This window comes from Patiria miniata, unplaced genomic scaffold, assembly GCF_015706575.1.
Source record: "Patiria miniata isolate m_02_andy unplaced genomic scaffold, ASM1570657v1 HiC_scaffold_10, whole genome shotgun sequence".
Classification (NCBI taxonomy): domain Eukaryota; kingdom Metazoa; phylum Echinodermata; class Asteroidea; order Valvatida; family Asterinidae; genus Patiria; species Patiria miniata.
The window spans coordinates 11,803,583-11,824,680 of record NW_024037048.1 but is presented as its reverse complement, the minus strand read 5'-3'; the positions used below and the strand labels follow the sequence as shown (position 1 = coordinate 11,824,680).

The window sequence follows — 21,098 nt, the reverse complement described above, 5'->3', positions numbered from 1 at the left end:
ACGGGACAACTGGATTTTGTTGTAATCACAGTACTCTAGAGCAACCTAAAGATTTCATTGTAATCCTAGTAGCCATGGGCAACCTATGGATTTGCTGTAATCACAGTACTCCGGGGCAACCTACATGTAAAGGTCATGGCACTCTATAGGGCTTTATAGCCTATGGATTTTGTATAAATTAAACCTATGGATTTTGTAATCAATATATTCCAGGGTAACCAACAGACAATGTAGTCATGCTACTCCAGGGCAACCTACAGATTTTATTGTAATCACAGTACCCTAGGACTTCTATGGATTTTGTTGTAATCACATTACTCCAGGAAAACCTATGGATTTTGTTGTAATCACAGTGCTCCATGGCAACACACATGCACAGATTTCATTGTAATCACGGTAGCCTAGGGCAACCTATTGATTTCTTTGCAATCACAGTACTCCAGGGGAAACCTATGGATTTTGTTGTATCACAGTGCTCCATGGCAACACACATGCACAGATTTTGTTGTGGTCACAGTATCCTAGGGCAACCAATTCATTTGGTTGCAATCACAGTACTTCAGGGGAAACCTATGGATTTTGTTGTTATCACAGACTCCATAGCAACGTATGGATTTTGTTGTAATTACAGTACTCTTGATTAACCTTTGGATTTTGTTGTAATCATAGTACTCCATTGGCAAGTTTGGCACCATATGGAAACACGATACTCTTGGTTAACCTTCAGATTTTGTTGTACTCCATATGGCAAGTTTGGCACCATTATAATCACAGTACTCTAGGGTAACCTTCACAATTTGTTGTAATTATAGTTCTCCCTATGGCAAGTTTGGCAACAAATGGAATCACAGCACTCTACGGTAACCTACGGATTTCGTTGTATTCAAACCGCAAATCGTCAGCCTGCTTCAAGGAACAATCCAACCGAGCTTTCTTGAAGGTAGTGAACTCCCCTTCCAATTGTGTAAACTGTGCCCCTCCAGTGTCATTCTGCATGGACAAGAAAATATGATGCAATGGACAGGATCTAAAGCAAGGCTAACATGTGACTAGTTGCATGTACCTTTAAATGTTATAAATATACAGTAAATTCCCATTAAAGCGATCCTCAAGGGAATGGATAAAAAAAAAGCATGATTTTGGTCAACAGTTTCACTTCATGTTTTCGAAACATCCCCCTCTAGCTACATAATGGAGTGTCCAGCTCGCCAATAAGTCTTAAACAACTCCTTTTATGGAGATTGGCGTGCACATCGCGCGTACTGTGCGATGTCGTGCAGAATGCAGCTGTGGCGGTGCATTGTGAAATACTGTCCTGCTGGAAGTATTGCGCATGTACATCAGGATTGTGAACGTTCAACCAATTAAATGGTAAAAGGCACTGGATTTCATAGAGTCCAAACTTCATGTGACACTGGAAAAGTGTTTTAAGACCAGCCAGTTGGTCTTTATCATCTGTTAAAGACCAGCCACGTGACGGGCTCTTGACCAATAGGAATGGGTAAATTGTCGTAGGCGTTTATGAATTTGGGATGAACTGCGTTTCCAGTTATCCCACTTTGACTTAACGAGAGTTTACTGTAGCAGGAAATTTCTTGGTTACAAACACAGGAAACATTTTGACTAATAAAGGGAAGGAGAGTGGTTGTGTTACTTAGCAAATAGAACTGACATTAATGGCTTAGATGTGCAGGTCTTCATTGGCATGGAAAAAATAATCCTTTTGCAGTCACTATCCTTCTAGAGCAATACTGTTTAAATAAAAATTGTTTATTATACGAAAGACTCATTTGAGTTTAGAAATTATCATTTGATTTCACATCCCGCAATAAATATGTTGATGCCTTGATTAGAATCCAAACTACTGCAACTGACCTGACAGACCCTAGCTATCCTGGAGTAAGTGATTCTTCCCGCTGCATTGATGTCTTCCGAGGAATACTCGCGATAGGTGAAATAGACGTAACCATTGTGCAAAAAGGGCTCACCAACATACTCTGCGTCTGGGAATAGAATTAGACATGGCAAACGCTCAGCATGGTTTGCAATGTAAATAGTCTGCTCCTGTCCAAAATTACATGCAAAGATAGGGTACAAATTTAGATTTTACTTGAGACATGGAGGACTGGCACGAAAGAAGACCATCTTGAAAGATGAGTACATTCTAAATTCCAGGGATGAGAATGCCAGTTAACAGAAAGGTCTGAAAATTGGATGAAAGGACTCAAAGATAATGCATCTGTGTTACTTTCTACGAGAAGTCTTACAATTTTTCTCAGATTCAAACGATCTGATTTCAGACCAAAGTCTGAAAAAATCTTTGACGTAAAAGTTGAGGGTATTTGACATAGACTCTTTTATAAAACATTGTCTGAGTCAAAGCCTATCAATTCTGTATTTGAGTCTGGTACAAGTACTGTTTTGGTCTTCTGTGAAAACTTCAGTATATACCTCGGAAAGAATGTTGCAACCTGACGCCACTATTTTCCTTCTTATGCCATCTAAATAAAGGTCAGTCATTGAAAAAATGTTGAAAAAAAACCCCATGAATCTGGGACTGAGAAACATTTCCAGTTTTGTTAGGATATACTTAGAAAATGCTCTTGACTCGCCATAGACTTTGTACACAACTGCTGAAGTTGCGTCTGGATACTACATTCTTTCCTATACCATCTGTTTTAAAGGTTGTCCAGGTTGAAGTCTGTCATGACCACACTTGGGCCTCTTTTTTTTCAATTTTGCACCAACATCAAAATGTCTACTATTTTCTTTTTGGTTCAAGAAATGCACAAGTTGCTGTTTCCACTCCTGTTTTTTTTCCTCCGAGGATAAAGACTTACTGTTCAACCAAGCCTCAGAACTGTCTGATTTAATGGGATTGTCAGAAGCTCCATTACTACAGCCATTCTGATTGGACAAACGGAAAGGAGATTCAGACTGGCCGGTCCGTCTACCAGTGGCGGTGAACAGTTTGGACTCTGAATAAAGAGACAGAAAACAAGGGAGACGATTAGTCACAGAACGAGCACATGAGGTCTCCTTGTTCATGTAAACAAAGATATTACACAAATGGCACAAATTATCACTGCATGCTCATCATGGAATGACATCACAGATGACATCTGCTGTACTGCCCAAGCACCCACCTACAAAGAGCTCAATGAACAACTCAACATGCTGAAATGCTGAGCACTTATTGTATTAAGAACTGTTGCTTGAAACAAATGTGTTTATTAAAGCCGGCCTCAGGTCGACCCATGATTTGCTTGCACCACAAAGAAACTGTGGTTTGCATTGATGGATTTTCTTGATATTTTCACCAATTATTAACAAGACCATAGGCTTTAAAATAATATAAAATTTGGTTAGCTAGTATGACCACCTTTTGAGCAAATCAGCGACTTCTTCATGCACAATGTTTATTGGGACATGCTGTAGTTTGAACTTAAAGTTTCATCCAGAGCTCTATACGTACAAACCCTCCATTAGACAGATGCTTACGATCATGGCAATTTAGATACTTTGACCAGAACAGCTTACCATCAGTCACATACATCCATGAAATATTCTGGTTGCTGTCTACGGGAGCTGCTTCACCGAAGTCAACATTGAAGTCTGAAGGAGCTTTAGACAGATTCTGGAAAAAAACCCCAAAAAGCTTTGTATAGAAATTGCATTGAGAAGTAAAGAAACACAGTAAAATTGTAGTATTACCTGTTGAATATGTTGGGTAACCACTCATTAAATATCAATCAATCCTCTGCAAAGAGTTGGGGGCGGAATCTGCCCCCCTCAACCTTTTCTGCGATACCCTTGCAAAAAAATATTTTCCCTGACCCGAGCTTTTTGACTGGTTAGCCTCGAGTCTTGCGCATCTTTTGATACCAAAAAGATAAAATGCCGACGACAGGTTGCCGCGCATCAAAAAAATTGCAGCGCTATGCACCGTGATAACTAAATTTCCCCATATACATGTATGTAGTGTACACAAAGCAAAACTACCATTGGTGCATATGAAGAACTAATTAGCCATAATTCTAAAGTCCTTTAACCTACAGTCATGAAATTTCTTGGGTATGTTCATATTAAGTTGTTCAATGCATGTACCGAATTTCATAATTTTTTGTCACTCGATGGCCGAGATCTGCAGGGGGGGGGGGGGGAAGCATTTTGGCCTCCTTTATCAACTCCCGCGCACATTATTTAGGAGAACCAACCAAGAACCAAGAACAACCATATCTAAATGATTGCTCCTTGGTCTAAAGAAAACAGTCATATAGACCCTACTCCTCGTATTTGACAATAGTCATCTTGACATGTTTTACTGAAACCTTTACAGACCTACCTCATCTGTTGTGTCAACAAAGTAGCACGCTGGCAGCGTCCCAGTTGTGCACACAAAGAGACAACTTGCATTCATTTGCTGAATAATTTTCACGTAGGGACACTGTTTAAAAACAAAGTTTGAAAAAAATCATTTTGTTGTTTATAAAATCAAAAATTTACTCGAACATTTCAAGTCACCACGCCAATGCAAATCAGTGGAGCAATACATGTAGTCATGACATTTAACCCTCCTGCTATTTAAACAGTGACAGACAGTCAAAGTTCACTTTCACTTCTCCTGCTATACTTTTAACAAAGGCTAGTCACCAGCAGTCAGATCATGTGTCAAGCAAGCAGGGTGACCAGTCAAACTGGGTCAACAGACAAAGCAGGCAAGTTGTGGTCACAGCCCTTTTATCACTTACCTGGAGTCAAAGCTTATTAGCTGTATCAAGTTACTTAAACAGTCCCAACCAGTCAATCCTGCTTTATGTAGGCTGGGAATTGTTGAACATTTAACTGTTGAAAAGAGTCACTTGTTTGATTTTGACTGAAAGGACTACTTGGCACAGAATGAACATGTACATGTATGCTTGCATAGGACGGTTAAAGTATGGTGCATTGCAATATTACAACAATCTTCATATATGCATGGAGCATTTCTTAGTACCTTTGTTATCATGGTTAACACTTAACCTCATTATTATTTCCTTAAAACTGATCTTTGGCATTACACAACATTAGAAAGTATTTCTTATCTAAAAACTGTGCAGGATAAGGTAAAATTGGGGTTAGGGGTCATTAAAGTTACGAATGTCTCCCTAATACCCCATTATTGGTAATTATTATTATTATTATTTTTTTTTGGGGGGGGGGGGGGGGTTCTGCATTAAACTATCACGTCAGATACAAGCTGATTTTGATTTTCTGAAATGGCTCTTATCCAGAAACATCAGATTCAAATGTCATCATCGGTGCAATACTATAAAGCGGAAGTGTGTATCTGTGCATATGTTCGCAGTTGATTGTACATAAAGCATGCAACAGGAGGCGAAGTCGCATTGCCTCGTTTTCTCATCTCTGAGAATTCACCATGTGACATGTTTCAACAGAAAACACAAAAATCAAATTGTGTATGAGGATTGGTTTTTCAGAAGTGTTACACTTTAGAAATCATTGTAACAATTGTTTCAATGATAATAATAAAGTACCTAATATAAAAGACATTTCTTTTTTGGCCAATTTGCCCATACAAACTTGTACATGTACAAAAACAGTGTATGTGTAAGTGCATAATAACGCTGATGGAATATAACGAAGATATGGTCTCACCGGATCATTCTCAGGTGGAGGGTTTGTACATGTACTGAAGTGAAGTTCTCTACCCTGCAATTAAAGAAAAAAATTATTAAAAGAATGTATTTCATCTTGTCCAGCAAGTCACTGTTTCGCCAACCACCTGATGTACTTGAGATGTACAGCATTTCTCTCTTTCATTTGTATGCATAGGAAATTATGTACAATATCAAAACTGGCTCAGAATCTACAAAAATGTATATCATTTGGGCAAAACATTAAAATTAGAATTCCCACAAACCACCATCTCACAGGTTTGTATCCAGAGCAACCCAGCAAGTGTTGTGCTCAAAGGACTGCTCAAAGGACCCATCCAAAGCAAGTACTGGTGTATGTATGTTAAAGCCCAAAAAAATGCCAGTTTTTGGTATGGAGCATGCCCAAAAAGTGGTGCGGCGACGCGCTTTTTTTTACCCTACTTTTTTTTCTTCAAATGTCAACTGATGTTGCAGAAGACGCTTCGATCCCCTTAAAACTCTCAACAATATATTTCAGAGTGGAGCTTGCTATGAGGTGACCTCAGTAAGGCCGTAAGGCTTGAGAAGTAGTCACGACAAAAATCAGGGAAAACAGTAACGTCAGACCATACAGCGACATCGACATCGTGCGTGTGCTGCCAGGCTGGTCATTAGTCTGCTCCCTTACATATTGCGCTATAAATTGAAAAGCGTTTAAAGGTTCCAGATACATGACCATCTGGCTGATTAAACATTGCAACACCGTGTGCAAATGGTGCCCGACTAAAATAATTTAGTACAAAATATTTGGGAGCCCAGATTAGCCACATAAAGCTTACACTCGTTCGTAACCCCCATCTAAACATGTTAAAATTTTGCAGCAGCGGGATTCCAGTCAAACCAGTGAGTTTGGTGGTTTTGAGACATCATCTTACATTGATAAACAATGTAATTTTGCCGATGCGCATGGCTACGGTGACGCTGCTCACACTACAATCCGGAGACTTATTATTGGCTTAATGGTTGAAACATTTAACTAAGACGTTTTAGAAACATTAACAAAACACAGCCATTCTGACCAATGTTACTTACCATGCTGAAGCTGGATGTGTCAACTATCTCCAAAACATTTCGGCCACCAACATAAAGCTCTGAAAAATCATCCTTGAAAACAAGTGGGGCACGGTAGGGCTGTGTTCCCGGTCCACTGCCACACATTTGGTCATCAGACGAACCTGTAAAAATGAAGACAGTGTAAATTATTGTTAGTTATTGAGTCATAAATGGAGTAAAAAGACAGATACTCAACCCACAAAGCTTGAGTAACGCCGTTGCACCATCTCCAGCTTTTGGATGTTGCTTGCTGTCAAGGGGTCCCATATTGATGCTAGAGTATTCAACTACATAATATGGCGTACTAAGGTCTTGTAGCACAGCTCCTTTGTTTTCCTAGCTCTAGGACACGTTGGAAGAAAGCCTGTTACGTTGTAATGTAAGAAATTTACTAGGAATCTTCCTTACCCAAGGTGGTATTAAACTGTACACATAAACAGTTGGACTCCACCAAACCCTTGTGCTGGAGTTCGGCTGGATGGGGATCATTAGGGTTAACAACTGTGCATACCTAACCAACTCTTTGAGGAATTTGTTTGTGTTGTACTGTTCCTTGGGTTTAGTACTGGTAGGGTTGCAGTAACGGAGGACAGATGAGTTGGCCATGCATCTGATGGGGTTTGGCATATGTGTTTGCCTAGTTCATGGCGCAGCACCATTTACCATGTTTACAGTCAGTCTTCAGGATGCCCATGGCAGCGGCCACCTCTTGCAGGTGGCATACATACATGTACATGTACTCTCTATTTTCATGAAAGTGGAGGTCTTGAAAGTAGAGGGGGCTCCTGATGTGGTTCAGCAGAAGTTTGAGACCTGTACGGTAGATCCACAGCCTTGTGTGAGTGTCCGCTGCATTTTATGGCCATTTGCTGCGGGTCAGCACTGGACAATGCCCCGCATATTGTCTTGCCATCAATTGCCTGTGTTGGCATGTCCTGTGTGTGCATGGGTGGTGTATTGCAGCGTGCAGTGTGTGTTGGCATGGACAGTCTGAACAACACTCATGTTTGTTTATGGTGTAAATCAAGGATTTTCTGTTGTTCCTCTTCCCTTTTCCCTTGTTTATACTCTGCAACAGCTCTCATTGGTTTTGTAAACATTTTCTAATCGAGGTTGTCCTCGATTTAGTTCCTGTCCTCAATTCATCGACATTGCACGTGTGTGTCCTCAATTTAGACCATAAACACGCACACAGCCTTGTTCTGTAGTTGTGTGGGCATATGTACACTCGTCGCTACGATCATTCGTGGGGACCGAAAATGCTCCCCATAACTCTAATTTACCTAACAATAAAAACTTCCCCACAATGTAGTGTAAGCCAGGGCACCCTTTCTTCTTTACAGTATAGCAGGGATATCATGCCAGTAATTAGTGAAAACGATCGACTTCTAAAAAACATGTATGTACTATGTAAACAATTTAATTGCAGTGTAACCTTTTGATAACTGCAAGCTTTGCTTTTAGACATTAGACTGAGCGGTTGTAGTTCTCAGTAGCAAGGCACGCAGGCTGACCCTACATGAACATATTATGCGCAACGCAGTGGTATGCAACACAGTGTATGTAACGCATATATGAATGAGGTAATTTATATGTTATGCAGACATATGAAGTGAACAGTTATTTTTATGGACACGTTGCTATTCTAGGCCAATAAAATCAGTATCAGTATCAAAGGCACAATTTTAGTTTCAGTCAGTACGCTTGTCCAAATTAGCCATTTTCAAGCGTGTTTTGGTGCTTTTTGGTTTTTATACTAATGCCAATTTATACTCAATTTTCAAAACTGTGGGGTCATATATTATATTAGAAAGAAACTTATTTTCTTTTCAGTTAGCAAAGTTTTGGGCTCACACTTTGAACAGAAAACCCTGAAGAATGTTGCCTTATTTATGTGACATGATGGCAACAGTGCCCTTATAATTAGTTAATTACACATGCATCAGGAAAAACTTGGAATGTGACAGCACATTATACAAAAGTTTTAAACAAAAAGGGATGTCTCATGGTTTCATGTATTTCAGAGGAATGGAATCTTGCACAAAATATGTTCCATTGTTAAATTCATGTCATGGTTCCTTTATGTTTGGGTTCATCATGGGTGTGCACTCGGCCAGTTGCCATGGTGAAGTCAATCTACATTTTTAATGTAAAAAATAAATGAATACGATTTGGCACAAGATCCGTTCCAAATTGTCTTACAATGGTGCTTTGGTTTTTGTCCATTTTTAGTGTCCCCTAAATAAGCTCTACTTTAAATTAGACCTACAGTATGGAGCTTCAAAAGTGGACATCGTATTTTCCCATTTTCTGCTGGTAGAATTTTAGGTTTTTAGAAATTGCATCACCGGTGTTTTAAAATGCTCAATTTTCTGCTAGCGGAAATTTGAATTTTATTTTGACCGGCGCCTCAAAAGTGGACAACTGAAAATCTCAAATTCTTACAAGCCAAACTTGATGCTCCGAATGTGGACAACCCCGTTTTCCCATTTCCTGCTTACACTGAGGAATTTACATTTTAGAAGTCACAACCCCCCCTTTTAAAAACGGTCAATTTCCTGCCAGCAGAAATTTGGGTTTTACTTTGACAACTTTTCTTGACGCCTCAAAAGTGGACAGCTAGAAATCCGTAATTTCTGGTCCACCTCACGGTACCCGAGTCAACTCATACCCGAGCCAACTTGAATCCAAGTAACAGTGTTGTTGACTTGAGTCGCTGACTCGGACTCGATTCAGACTCGAGTCGCTATTTTTTTGACTCGGGACTTGAGTTGACTTGGGAAAAAAATGACTTGAGACTTGACTTGAATTGAAATAATATGACTTGAGACTTGACTCGAATAAATTGACTTGCTGACATTAACACGTTTCTTAAAGTAAAAAAATCCCACAAACCTCTGGGCGTTTGTGCACACTAGTATCATTCGGTTGAAAAGAATGCAGATAAGCAGAATTAGCAACCAGCACTCGATAGTTGGGAATCCGGAGCCTGCCACACATCATGTACATGACTATCTACGTGCGTGTGTTATGGACAGCGTATCATACTCAACCTCATGCGAGGTGAAGTTTGTGCCGTGCGTAGTCTGAGTACCATCCGTTGTTATAGAGTGGTCATTTCATAGAGATCATAGGGTACACGTACACATTGAGTGGTTTACCGGTAAGCGTGATAAATGCAATTAGGTTGAAAAAAACTGGTAAAAATTGCTGCTACCCCCAATCCGCTATAAAGCAACAAGAATTTACATCATGTATTAATTAAAGGAAAACGTTCAGAATGACATTTGTCAGACGTCCTTCAAACATTCAACATGATAGAATGAGTTTGAAAATATTATTTCAAAATGCATTTTTAGACTCTTTAGATACAAATAAGGTGTTTGAGAGAGGATGTTTGAAAAGTATGATTTTTTTGTCTCCTTACATTCCCTACTCTGGCTCCATCGTCGAACACATAAACTGGTTCCTGTGAGCATGGTGAGTAGTATGTGCATCTAATATTTAAAAAAAAAATGACTCGAGACTTGACTTGACTTGAAAAAAAAATGACTTTGGACTTGACTTGACTTGTGAAAAATTGACTTGAGACTTGACTTGGAAAAAAGTGCCTTGGTTAGAACTCTGCCAAGTCAACACGCGTGCCTCGAGTACGATTTGACTTGGGTACGAGTTGACTCAAGAATGTTTACTTACAGAAATTACGGATTTTTAGTTGTCCTGTTTTGAGGTGTCAAGATAAAAAAAACCCAAAACACTAAACTTTCTGCTAGCAGAAACTTGACATTTTTAAACGAGGGTCTTGTGACTTCTAAAATCTAAATTTCTGCAAGCAGGAAATGGGAAAACTGCATTGTCCACATTTGGGGCATCATTATTTTGGTTGGTAAGAATTTGAGATTTTTAGTTGTCCACTTTTGAGGCACTGAGATAGTCATCAAAGTAAAATCCAAATTTCTGCTAGCGGGAAATTGTTTTTTTTTTAACCGGTGTTGCAATTTCTAAATACCTCAAATTCTACTAGCAGAAAATGGGAAAATACAGTGTCTACTTTTGATACTACATTACGTACCTTCAAACTTCACTGTTTCAGAGTACAGAACAGTTGGATATCTTGGAAACCTATCTTTCTCTGCTGAAGAGAAGTAGAGAGTTTGCAGGAGGAACCAGCCAATGAGGTGAGAATGAACCATGGTCATTGTGGCAGGGTTGCGATCTGCTTATCAATCCTCTGTAGTCCTTTCAATACACTAGTATTTCATGTACTAGTACATGCAGTTGCTACTCAGAAATGATCAAGTTTCCTGGAAGGAATTTCAAAAGTAAAGAAACAATTTAATCCTGCAATATCAACATGTAATCATAATTCAACCAGAAAATACAAAAACACACAGTACCTGCTTATACCATGTTACCCAGTAGACTGCCAATTGAAGAACATCGGTACAATTCTATATTCCATTAATTTTCATGCATGAGATAATATCTGCTGTCTAGGGCTGATTCACGTCGGATAATGATAACACAGAATTCTCTGTTTTTTAAACCAAAATCTCCTCTGACTGCTGTTGTTTATCATACGTTAGTGTGCACAAAGCTACATGTACATTGTACATAGATGTACATGTACAAAGGAAATAGAAATTACCTCAGTGTGTGGTGTGCAAAGTGCAATGTACATGTATAATGTATGTGCTCACACAAAGCATTTTCATTTTAAGCACTCAACCGCGGGTGTTTTAACAAAGGAAATAACATGTCGAAACGTACCATGTATACGTTGTATACCAAGTACATTTGTACACATACCCGATACATGTACCGCAAACGATTTGTTAATGCCTCATGTACCGTACATGACAAATAAAGGTCTAGTACATGAATTTCTTTGCATGGAAAAATTTCAAAAAAGGCAATGGCCCATGTACAATGTACATGTTCACTTTTACAGTGCGAGAGTTTTGGGTTGTAAACTTCATGTACACGTATACATTGTTAAAACAGGCTACAAACATGAGGGTATCTGGTATGCACACCCAGGTCTGTGATAACCTTGGGGTTGCATTAATTGAGATAAACTGAACTACATGTACATGTACATGTACTTGACATTTGAACCTCGGTGAACATGTGCATACAATGCCTGATATCATGTTTTGAGCAACGCCCAAAATGCCATAAACATGCACACCTGGATCATTACACACTATAGTATAGGATGACTGCATCACATCAGACGTTGCTTAGCAACGTCACTGCACTTGCCTTTCACTGGTTCCGATCGCATACCATTACCATGAATATTTGCATGTCAATCATTTCATCAATTTTAGGATTCAAAAATGCGACTTTTTTGGTGTCCCTGTTTAAGCACCATCGATACCAGAATTTCAATAACCGATACATTGGAAATCTAATATCAAGAATATTCGATATATGGGCAATTCTCCATGGGAGAGCAAAAAATGTCAAAAATAAATATTTACATATTAAACCTTTTTTGTACTTTTTCCAGACCTCAATTAAATGGGGAATTCAGTTCAAAAAACGAAATTGAAAAAAAATACATATTTCTGGTAAAAACAGTGATTTTTGCAATTTATGATTAAAAACGTTCAGATTTGGTAAAAAAACAAAATTTAGTGTATGTATTACTTTCTGAATTATAGGGAAAAGATTTGATTTATTTTATGATGTTACAAGTTACTAACATTACTCAGGGTCATTAAAAAAAATTCTAAAAATATAAATATATATATATATATAGTGTAGGCCTTCATTTAAAAATGTCAAAATTAGCACGTAATTCCGTTACCGAAAAAATGGCAAAAGTTACTTATTTCACAAATTTTCTTGTTTTTTTTCTTCAAATCATGTATGTTGAGAAAAGACCCTACTATAAATTTAAATTAAAAATAAAAACTTTAAAATAGTAATTTCTTGGCATTTTTCCAAGTGGTAACGGAATTACGAAACGGTAACGGAATTACGGTAACGGAATTACGCATGCACAAAGTATGCACATTTCCTCCAGATTATGTACATGACATATCATTAAATGGGAGATTTGCTTGTAACCTTGACAATAACTTTAAATACTAAATTACTTGTTAAATCATTTCCCTCTTTAATTTGCTATTATATAATTAAAAATAATCAGGTGTTCCATTGATATTTTTTACTTTTACGTTTTCTTTTTTACTATTTAAAAAATGCTAATAGTTGTTTGGATGCTTAAAGGGAATATACAACATTTTCAAACATCAGAAAATGAAACTACCAAGTTTTTACAAAATACCTTACTAGGATGTTGGTAAATGACAGTCTAAAGCATCCTGTAAAATTATGGCACCTGGTGTGAAGTAATTTTCAAGAAAATGATATTTTTGTATACATTTCCAACGGTGGTCGGCCGACCACCGTTGGAAAAACCTAACTATTTTTCAACTACTGCTCCAACTTTACACTCTTTCCAGTCCAAATTTTGTTTGCTATTTGTTACATGTTCATGAACGGGTGCAGGCCAGCTAGTCTGGTTCCCTTATCCTCCAATTTTCCGGCATCTATAAATTGATCCATTTTACCTTTAGTGGAGTCAGGGAACCAGACTACTTGAACAGTTTTGTTTTTCTTGGTTTTTCCAGCATTTTTGAACGCAAAACTTCAAACATGTCAGTGTAACAATATTTGATCTATTATACTAACCCCTCAAATAGTTCATTTCTTAAAATTACAGCAAAAGCCAATGATGTACATTCCCTTTAAATATGTGTTGCCAAAGCCGTTGTCTGGTACCCACAGAAAATATATTCCACAACAAGTATATATGAAAGTTGAGTACCAGACTGTACTTGTACTTCTACTTGGCATAACTTAACATCTTCCCTTGCTCGGAGATGCCAACCAGTGCAGTTTTATTGTATTTTCCACGATAAACTAGTGAAATACGATAATACAATTGTTTATAGTAAAATTAGATTTTCGGTAAAAAACAAATTACATATACATATTGCTTTCATTTGACCTTGACCTTTGACCTAAAAAATGAAGCCCAGACATGTTTAGGCCTACATTTACATTTTGATCTGCTAATTTTCACTTAGCTTTCCCCTTGTGGCATTTTATAAACTTCTAAAATTTGTATTGTGATGAGTTTATGTTGAATTCAATGTAAAAGTATTGCATTTACCTATTACATGTAAACCTATGGCGTAATTCCGTTACCGCCCAGGCGTAATTCCGTTACCGTGATTAAAATGCAAATTATGAAAAGAGTGATTATTTTTTCAATTTTGTTCTGCATCGTAGTTAACAACACCCCTGAACTCTACAAATAACAGGTAGTGTCCAATTTTAAAATTTCAAAACTTCAGAGAGTTTTATTAATTTATGCAAGAACTCAAATATGCTTGTCCTCCGTCCGTAATTCCGTTACCGATATTAAGCTCCGCCCCTTAAAGGGTAATCTTGTGGGATTTTTTTTTTTTAGGGGTCAATCAATTCTACTGGGTCTTGGCTCCCTTTCCATGTTTAGATTAGTTGCCTAGCATAGAACATATTTTCTTGGGAAAGAATAATCCTTGACAGAGTGACAAAATTCCGTAATTCCGTTACCAAAGAATTGCCCACATCGATTATCACCATTTGAAAGTTAAAGACAATAAAGACAACGCTTGATTTAAAAAAAAAAAAATCCTAAGACCCAATTTTCCACGGCTTTCTCATTAGCATATTGTTCAAATATTGCGCGGGGAGACTACGATCGAATTCCAGCGAATGCAAAGCACACAGCGTTGCTGCTTGGCATCTCGCAATGTTTTTATTTTCAGTCATGAGCACATGATAGCGCCGATTTAAATTTCATTACACAGCAAACGTTAAACACAAAGTAAAAGCACAAACGGGAGATTTTAGTTTGATAATAATTTGACGCATTTTCGATATAATTCCTCAATATCAAAATTGTTGATATTTCAATATGATTAAAAAATTGCTATCGGCGATATCGATATCAAAATAATATCGAATAATTGAGTAATATCGATATATCGACAGTGTTTATCCCTGTTACACTAGCTGACCTGTGTAATTTGCCATGCAAACTTGCATCACCTGAGAATTGAATTCAAACTATTTTTGTATTTGTTTACTATTGCTTTACATGATCACTCTTGCAGATAAAAGGCATTTAAAGAATGTGTTGAGAATTTGAACAAAATCTTATATCAGACGTAACAGGGACAGGGAAAAAAACCCAGACCCCAAATTAATAAAATTATATACCCAAATAACATGTATACATACCGGTACTAAAAGTACATTTTTATATTGTACATATATGTTAGGCCAACAAAAATATATATTCGGTCTCTGGTCAGACCAAAGTTCCGGAATTGACGCGGGGACGCCGCTTTTTTTTTTTTTTGCTTTTTTTTTTTCTTCAAGCTTGGATTGTACAGACAAGGTGGTTTACTATTTTGCTTTTTTGGTGTCCTCATGTACATTGGTGTCCTCCATAATTTGCCTTGGTGCTTTCGATCATTTGCCTTGGTGCAATTTCCCATTCCTTGGTGATCTTTGGTAAAAAAAATTGAGCAGGTGCGGCAATAGAGGGCGCTGTTGGAGCTACCGCGGAACATTTTGGAAAAAAAAAGATTGACGCGCATGATTAAAATCGACGCGTGCGCTGACCAGAGACCGACTTATTTTTTTTTGTTGCCTTATACAGTGTATGATAAAATTGACAATGTCACATTATAGTGCTGGACTTTTGTTGAACATATTTTAATATTTAAAGGGAAGATACAACATTTGCAAACATCAAATTATCACGAAATATCTTACTTGATTGTTAGGGAATGCAGTCTAAAGCATCCTGTAAAGTTGTGGCTCCTGGTGTGCTGACATTTTCAAGAAAAACTGTATTTGGAGAAAACTGGCTTTTTTTTCAAAAAGTGCTCCTAGGTTTTTCATATTTAGTTCGTCTGCATTTTCTTTGCAATGATTACACACCTGTGAAGACTACAAGCCTGCTAGACTGATTCTCTGATCGTACAATTTCCCAAAGTCTATAAATTGCTCCGTTTCATCTTAAGTGGGGTGTGGGAACCAGACTACAAGAATATGATTGGTTTTCTTGGTTTTTCCAGCATCTACAAACCCAAAATGTGAAACAAGTCAATGTAACAATATTTGCTATTACTAATCCTCCAAACCCATTTATTTCTGAAAATTGCAGCAAAAGCAAATGTTGTACATTCCCTTTTAAAACCCTCAAAATCTGTGTACAAATTTACAAAAAATACTACATGTACGTATATGTGAGCTGCCTTCTAATGTACAGGACTTCTTGATGTCTGTTTAATTTACAGAGCATTAGAAAAAGCACCACCTTACTGTATTTCTTGACAACAAATCCTGGGATGTTTACCTTAAAGTTAAACACTATGGCAGCGACCCTTGCAGAAGTTGTAAAGTTCTAAATTAAAAACTTTAAACATACATGTACACATAAGTATACATGTGGTTGTGTACACACATTGTGGATGTCCTATTTTCCCTCTTTTGTCTGTACTGTAACTTTTTAGGAAGACTCTCATGGATTTACACGACCCCAATCGCGGACGTATGCTGGGAATCGATATTGTTCTCTTTTGTTCTCTGGTATTTTTCGTCCACAGTTTGATGATGAATACGCCCATGCATGTATTCAATAGATGAATACGCCCATGTATGCATACAACAGTGCTTGCATGAACCTTTCAAGAAACATTTACAAAATGAAATGCAGATTTTTTGTACATTTAGGCGTATATGGTTTGATGTACATGTAGCAATTTACAGACTAAATCTGGTTAATTTTTTCATTGTGAACGTTTAATGAAAAAGGAATGTTCAAAATATTTATCTTTAAAATTTTGTTTGTGAATAAATTTATATGTAGGCCTATTTATAAGCATGATATGAAATAGAATTCTCGTGTACAGTTCTGTGCTGAAAATGTGCATAATCATGTTTGCATTCGTCATCGCCATATGTTCATTGTACTTTTGTTATAAAGGAGGAAGTATTCATAAAAAAGCTTTCGTAGACATGTACATCATTAATATGCATGACTCAGCTAAAGTGTTGCAATATTCATTCATAGCAAACAAATGTTTATAAATAAAACCTCTATCATTCTACATGTAGCCATTTTGTTCATTATCTAATAAAATTTTCATATTGTGTTTTACAATACTATATGAACCCTTTGTCTGGGATGATACGTAATTTCTGGGCTCCAAAATGTGTTTCCCGTTACAAAAATGTCAGAATTATCACTGAAAAACTTGTACAAATTTTCAGTGAGCCTGGCAGTTTTATGGGAAACACATTTTGGTTCCCTGAATGACAAAGACAGGACTCCTATAGCTTTAAGTTATAAATCCTACCAAGCTGTGGGCAATGTTGCTGCTTGTTGCACATGTACCTTACAAATGTACATATACATGTACAATTGTACATGTACCAGTACATGTACATGTATTGAATGTGTATTTCATGTACATTGCACACATTCAAGAACAGCCACATCCATGACATCTGTGAATCCCCCTAGCTGCACCTATTTCTGTTGGCACACAAAGGACGGGGTCAATAAGATAGCCCTAAATACTGGTAGCTTGCTGGGGAAAACCAAAACCACTCAACAGAACCATAAACAGAAAAATGCCAAATGTACGTGAAGGCTACTCCAGCTGTACACAATTAGAACAGTATTTTAGGCTTGGATGAAATTTCAGTATAATGCCGTTTAATACCAAAAACTGTGCACTCTCAAAATCCGGCCATACATGTAAGCTATATTTTTTTGACGCTGTACATGCATGTACAGAGTACATAATGCACCCCCTATCAGTCAGGGCTGCTTTTTGGAGAAAATCTACATGTAGATCTATCCAATTAATTTGTTTATCAACGCAGCATTTAAAATCCCTGCGCATATCGTCAACCGAAAAATTGATAGTGCTTGCATTGTACAAGTAACCCCTACAGTTGCCAATGTCACTTACATTGTCCCCTCTAATTTAAGTCACTTTCATCCCATAGGCTCAACAGGCCAGGCAGGGCCAGGTTGTTCAATATGCACACTAATGGCACTGTGCCTATTATGGGCCTTTGACAAATTTGAGGGCCTACAAAAATACCAGTGTGCAACATAACAAACACACCCACACATACTTCAGCACAAGTTACTGCGTCTCTCTGAGTTTTCGATTTTGGGAAAGCTTCAAACTATATACAATCAGTCATGTCAGTAGTACATTAATTACAGCAAACTGCGAACCTCAATATGTGTAATACATTGTACTCTGTCTTGAATACTGTATTTTCATTGGCCTAGAACTATCACGTGTTTAGTTAATAAAAAGTCGTAGCACACTCCCTATGGGATATCACGTATGTGGGATATCACTATGTGATATCCCACAGCGAGTGTGCTATGACTTTGTACATGAGGTACGTACGCGTTTCTCACGTAAACGCAGCGAAGTTCAGCTGTTTCGAGCACGCGACATGCATGTGAGTTGACGTCGTGTCATGATTGTTGTGTTTACTGCTGTTTGTTTTCGTGATTTTTACATCAAAATCTAAAAAATCCAAGACATACGTATAACAAAACAATTGTTGACTGGTGTGATATGGGATATGACGTTTTGAACACCCTTGTCAACAATTGTTTAACATTAAACGGGTGGAGAACCCAGTGATCCCAATACATCAAAAACATTGTTCAGGGTTTTAGAGCTACAGTTTGGCATGACTTGCTTAGTACAGCATACATGGCATAAAACTAGAGTAGCATCAACACTATTAAATGAAATGCAAGTCTCCAGTGCTTAGGCCTATCAGAGCTGTGATATTGGTGCCAGTGCCTAGGGTGTGGGACATAAGGGCCTACAGAACAGTAAGAAAAATCAAACGCATTTTACCAACCTTGTGTACACGGATGAAGGTAATATTGTAGTAACCACTATTCAAGGTATGATTCCGCAAAATGGTTCGACTGAGTTGTTAAATATCATGATGTTGTTTCCGCCTTCACTGCACTGGTTAGCGTATACTGGTAATGCAGGTGCGCAGTACCTCCACTGTTCAGGTTGAACGATCAATGTAACAATACGGGTGGATTTTATTATAAACAGCTACATGTAGCATACGTCATCGGTGTTTCCAGCACACTATTGTGCACTGTTGGCCACAAGTTCATGTACATGTATTGGGTGCATATGAGTGCTCATTATCTGAACAGTCTTTATTTGTAAATAAATCATGGTACCCATATGAAATGGTAGGAGCCGTGCTGGTACCCATATGAAATGATAGGAGCCGTCCTGGTACCCATGGTACCCATATGAAATGGTAGGAGCCGTGCTGGTACCCATATGAAATGATAGGAGCCGTACTGGTACCCATATGAAATGGTAGGAGCCGTCCTGGTACCCATGGTACCCATATGAAATGGTAGGAGCCGTCCTGGTACCCATGGTACCCATATGAAATGGTAGGAGCCGTCCTGGTACCCATATGAAATGATAGGAGCCGTCCTGGTACCCATATGAAATGATAGGAGCCGTCCTGGTACCCATGGTACCCATATGAAATGGTAGGAGCCGTCCTGGTACCCATGGTACCCATATGAAATGGTAGGAGCCGTGCTGGTACCCATATGAAATGATAGGAGCCGTCCTGGTACCCATGGTACCCATATGAAATGGTAGGAGCCGTGCTGGTACCCATATGAAATGATAGGAGCCGTCCTGGTACCCATGGTACCCATATGAAATGGTAGGAGCCGTCCTGGTACCCATGGTACCCATATGAAATGATAGGAGCCGTCCTGGTACCCATGGTACCCATATGAAATGGTAGGAGCCGTCCTGGTACCCATGGTACCCATATGAAATGGTAGGAGCCGTCCTGGTACCCATATGAAATGATAGGAGCCGTCCTGGTACCCATGGTACCCATATGAAATGGTAGGAGCCGTCCTGGTACCCATATGAAATGGTAGGAGCCGTGCTGGTACCCATATGAAATGATAGGAGCCGTCCTGGTACCCATGGTACCCATATGAAATGGTAGGAGCCGTGCTGGTACCCATATGAAATGATAGGAGCTGTCCTGGTACCCATGGTACCCATATGGAACATGTGGAATGGTAGGAGCCGTCCTGGTACCCATGGTACCCATATGAAATGGTAGGAGCCGTCCTGGTACCCATGGTACCCATATGAAATGGTAGGAGCCGTCCTGCATGGTACCCGTATGATTGCGTGCGGATATGTTGCAAGTGATTTTTTGCGACTCTGGAATGAGGCGTTGTTATTATCAACATCTTTCAGAAAGTGATCTTAAAATGCCACATTACTCAACTGTTGCATGTAATGTGAGGAATTTAACCAAAATACGCCATAAAAATCGCATTTAGATCTCACTTGTTTCATGCAATCAGTGGTGAAAATACTGAATCTGTGATTACGACGATCGCTGCCAAAGTGTAAACCCGTGTATTGGGAAGAATAAGACAAACTAGAGGTCAAGGCGTTTGTTGAGTTACATGTACAAACGCAATAGGCCTATAGAAAGTGCCCCCTGATTGGTCAAAATCTAGGAAGTCAAGAGGCAGGGTCTTGCCTAATTAATCAGCAACTCTATTTGCGCGTAATATTGCATAGACTACTGCTAGAGGGCGCCCTTTCAAATGATGACGTCATAATGCTGTTTTTTTTTCTTTATTCCGATCTAAACACATAATTTATTTGCTTATAAAGAGCTTCCGCTTTGGAGCTACCATATGTATTCAATTTTTATTGCACTTCCAGTAAAACTGGAAGTGAAGGTCAAGCAGTTTTGTGCCCGGGAATAACATGAATAAGAATTGTTGCCTGCGGCATCAGCACCTCACGTAAAAACGAACACAATACCCTATAGTCCTAAAGATATTGCTGAAACTATTTTCACAAATTTGGCCCTTAAATTGCTTGTAATTTGATACCAGATGACGTCGTGATGATGTCCTCGCGAGGGTATGTATGTGTGACGTGAGGTACCAAACGAGCTGAGATTTCGGTCATTCACCAACTTAGATTCCTATTACGACCATTTAGTTATTTCCTATCAGCTTAGATGTCAAGTGATTTTATTGTACATATGAGACAGACGTAAATTGAGCACGTAAGATTAATTACCAACTTTTATTTCTGTAGTAGAATTCACGATGTGCGATCGAAGGCCGCCATGTCTGTTGTGGAGCTGGCGGAGTAATTTGAGTAAATCCAGTTGGAACTGGCTGAGTTTTTC

At 38.4% G+C, this 21,098-nt stretch overlaps 1 protein-coding gene across 3 annotated transcripts in view; it reads right to left on the bottom strand.

The window, feature by feature from the left end:
- The window catches only part of LOC119738093 (semaphorin-1A-like), a 52,837-nt gene that overhangs the window by 28,757 nt on the left and 2,982 nt on the right, over positions 1-21,098 (bottom strand). For all 3 annotated transcript variants that reach the window (XM_038212827.1, XM_038212835.1, XM_038212844.1), the window contains exons 2-9: positions 10,825-11,056; positions 6,732-6,874; positions 5,659-5,712; positions 4,346-4,447; positions 3,541-3,637; positions 2,841-2,978; positions 1,876-2,003; positions 870-990 (exon numbers count right to left, since the gene is read on the bottom strand). In XM_038212827.1, coding sequence (XP_038068755.1) covers positions 870-990; positions 1,876-2,003; positions 2,841-2,978; positions 3,541-3,637; positions 4,346-4,447; positions 5,659-5,712; positions 6,732-6,874; positions 10,825-10,951 — 910 coding nt within the window. In that variant the 5' untranslated portion in view covers positions 10,952-11,056. The remainder of the gene's footprint in view (positions 1-869; positions 991-1,875; positions 2,004-2,840; positions 2,979-3,540; positions 3,638-4,345; positions 4,448-5,658; positions 5,713-6,731; positions 6,875-10,824; positions 11,057-21,098) is intronic.